Source organism: Halyomorpha halys, unplaced genomic scaffold (genome assembly GCF_000696795.3).
Source record: "Halyomorpha halys isolate HHAL.00 unplaced genomic scaffold, Hhal_1.1 Scaffold435.1, whole genome shotgun sequence".
Taxonomy (NCBI): domain Eukaryota; kingdom Metazoa; phylum Arthropoda; class Insecta; order Hemiptera; family Pentatomidae; genus Halyomorpha; species Halyomorpha halys.
In genome coordinates, this window is record NW_027105120.1 from 150,728 (window position 1) to 154,578 (window position 3,851).

A 3,851-nucleotide genomic window follows, 5' to 3' on the forward strand; every position below is an offset into this window, starting at 1 on the left:
TGTCCAGATTTGCAAAGGCAATTGGCCTGTTTTGAGCAGAGAAGGGACAGCGTACAATAGGCCCTCTGTGGCCGCGGAGCTTCTTGGCCAGAAAAAAAAAATATTTTCTAAATTTATCCATAAAAATGGTTTATACATAAAAAAATTTATAAAATTTATCTAGTTTTAATTTGGTATTTGGATTTTGACATCTTTGTAATTTTCTTTCTTAGTTCTTGGCCATTTCTTTTATTATCCGCTATATTCCTAATTATTAAACATAAGTCTTGAAAACATACTTTAGTTTGTTTAACTTTGTCTAATAAACATTTCACTATTGTAAATATTAGAAGATGTTCAGGGTTGCAGTCAAAAAAGAATAAATAGTTTTTAACTATGTTCGACGTTTCGCCCCACTTTGAATAGCCCTGCAAAGTGGGGTGAAATGTCGGACATTAAATAATTAAAAAGTATTTGTTATTTTTTGACCTCAACCCTGACCATCTTCTTATATTTAAAGTTATACGGTCAACTATTATATATATATATATATTAACAAAAATACTTTGTTTGAATTGTATTATCACTTATAAAATATAGATTTAAACGTTCTTCCTCTAAGATTTAATCATTAGATATGATTTCAGCTGAGTTCTGTTTTTTTTTAATACCCTCAAATGTAACTAATTTATACTTTATTGGTGTCATCAGAAAGAGAAAAAACTTTGTATTCCAAGAGTACCTAAACTAAAATAAATTACTCTGCAATAATTCAAAATTACTCTGCAAATACATAGATATGCTTTCTTAATAATTGCGACACATTTTTGCGGTTTTTCAATGGTAGCACATCTTGATTTAGTTGAATACACCTTAATTCGTTGACTCAAGGGATTTGGCTTCTCATTGAGGATTTAAAATTTGTATCTAAATTGAGTTAGTGTTGGAGGGGTGTCTTTTGGAGTTCTCAACTTTTTCCTATTCTTGACTTATAGCGAGTATGTTGGTCAATGTATGACAAGTCACAATTTCTCAAGAAGAGATCATAACACAAAAAATATTAGAAGGCAATCCATCCTCGTAAACTCACCCCACTAAAACACCCAGGGAACGACGGTCCTATATTAATTTTGAAACATTTGTTTGGAAGGGAAGAGGAGACCTTAAGATAGTTAAATCGACCAATATTTAAAAAACACCTAAAATTATAAAATGGCATGAGTTAGTAGAAGTAAAACCCCAAAAGACGGGTTCTCAACTTTTCCCTATTCTGAACTTTTTTTTTGGTTTTAACATCTTCAATACATTAAAATTTTACATATTGGTAATAATTACCTTCCTTATTATTGTTTTATGTTAGAAATTCAATAAAGAAAGTGTATTTAAAATTAAGTACCAAAATAACTCTTTTTGTCTTAAATGATTGCACAGTAGGCTAAAAGTCAGTCGTATTTTAATTATTATTTGTTTTGGGTTGCCTTGAACCATTAAAATTTGGTTGTCTGGACTGTATTCTATCATTATCCAAAAGCTTGGTCTCAGTGACAATAATGTTGTTTCTCAAATGTTAGGAGCTTTAAGTTATTAAATATTTTCTCAAATCTTTCAAATGATTCTCATCTCATTCTACTTTTACAGCAGAATTAATTAGTATTTGTGAAAATAAGTATTTATTAAACAAGTAGATGAAAAAAAAACTACAATCAATAAAGAGTTTGTGAAGAAAGAATTTGATTCAAGTATTAGTACTAGTTATTTGATGTTTTCATAAAAAAATAGATTTTAGATTAAATGTTATATTTTAGTCAATTTTTTTTTGTAATTATATTTATTATTTACTTATAATTTGTTGAATACAAAGTTTTTATAAATATTTTAATGGCTATGGAAAACAACTAAAGTATTTATGGATAAAACTACCTTTCATATATTAATTTTCATTGCTGTGTAGGTTAATTATATGTAAGATACTTATTTCTCCTTCTCTGTTAATGCCCCTGATTAATTAATGCTTTAGAGTAAATAAAAAATTTAATGGTCCCTTACTGAATATTCAAAAGTAATTTAATAATATTTCAATTTAATAATTATTACTAAATTTCAAGTAAATATAATACATATAGACTTGATCTGCAACCCAGATCAAATATTACTTTATTGTAAATAAAAAAATTAATAGTTTAAATTACATATGGACATTCAGTTAGAGATTCTTAAAACATTAACATTTATGTACTATTAATATTTTAATATATAAACTTGATCTGTTCTCCAGATCAAATATTGCTTTACTGAAATAATAATTTTAATAGTTTAAATTACTTTTAACAGTTTAGTAGGGGATTCTGAAAACATCAATATATATTTACTATTAATATTTTAATATATAGACTTGATTTATACCCCAGATCTAATATTACTTTACTGTAAATAAAAAAATTAATAGTTTTAAATTATTTTTAAACATTCAGTAAGGGATAGTTAGAACATTACTAAATACATACTATCAATATATTAAAATATAGACTTCTCCTTGAAACCTTGGTTCTGGAACCACTTGCAAAGCTGAACATCCCAGAGATTTGTGAACACTACAAAGTCTAGACTGGTACTGACAGTGAGTGAGACAAGTATACTTGTACAGATAAAAAATTGTCTTAAAGGGCAGATTTATGACCCTGCAGTTAAGCCATAGAATGAATTTCAAGAACCTTATGACCTGCTAAATGCCTTTATCTAGGGTTTAAGACCCTTTTGAAAAGGAAGGGAAAGATCTAGAACATTTGAAAATATCTTTTTTCAGTTATCTTGTAAGCACTGAAGGACAAATTGACTTAATTTATTGACAATTTTATTTTTATGATTAAGATAGATATAATTTTTAGAACTTCTACGTGTTTATCCTATTTCTATACCAAAATATAATTTAATGTTAATTATACTTAATTATTAAACTACTTTTTTTTATCCTGTTATGATGTTTTCTAATGTTATTATTGTTACAGGTAGTTTTAATTTTACTGCCATTTCATTTGTTTAATTTTTTGTGCAGGTACAATATACACAAATGCCACTCGAGAAACCCCAATTGTGAAAAAAATTCTTTTAGGAAAAGTTATTTAACATACATGATCTTCAATTTATAAATTGTGAAATTATTGTTCAATGAAAAATGTAAAAGAGTTTATTTTATTTTAATTATATTATTAATAAATTATTAGTTTCTTTATTCTATGCTATCTTTTTTTTTAACTGCTTACCTTTAGCAATTCATCTTTGCCATATTACCTATTAGTACTTATGTTTTAAATACTTTAAAGTATACAATGTAAATTAGAGATTTTTCTTATAAGTTAGTAAATATTTACCATTTTATCAAGATCTGAGTGCCCTATAAGGTTCTATATTATTGAAAAAGAAAAAAAAAATCTGATTAGTGTTTCTGTCTAATCATGTATTATAAAGGTCTTGAAATCAAAATTTACCATTGGTATGTATTTATTTGTGCTGTTATTTTTATTTTATTTTATTTATAATATAGTGTTAAAATTTCTTTGAAAAAAAAATCTTCATTAATGTAATTTTTAATCAAGTTCCTTAATTTTTTAAGCCAAGAGTAATAACAAAAATGATCATAAAACACTATTTATACCATTCCATTCCATTTTATATGGTACAAAAAATGCTCATTTAGTTCTTTTATTATTATATTCTTATTTATGAATGTTTAGCAGATATAATAATTTTATTGGAAGATCACTGAATGACTGTGTATAATAATAAAAGGAAGATGGTCCGGGAGAATTAAAAAAAAAAACTCAAATAGTGATCAAACTATTTATACTGTGCCAACGTTTCGCCCCTCATTGTAG

The 3,851-nt window shown here is 26.0% G+C and overlaps 1 protein-coding gene across 1 annotated transcript in view; it reads left to right on the forward strand.

The window, feature by feature from the left end:
* LOC106682705 (methylmalonic aciduria and homocystinuria type D homolog, mitochondrial) overlaps positions 1 to 3,213 on the forward strand; it is a 14,351-nt gene extending 11,138 nt beyond the window's left edge. The window contains exon 7 of the mRNA XM_067048545.1: positions 3,032 to 3,213. Coding sequence (XP_066904646.1) covers positions 3,032 to 3,102 — 71 coding nt within the window. The 3' untranslated portion in view covers positions 3,103 to 3,213. The remainder of the gene's footprint in view (positions 1 to 3,031) is intronic.
* Positions 3,214 to 3,851: the final 638 nt, after the last annotated feature.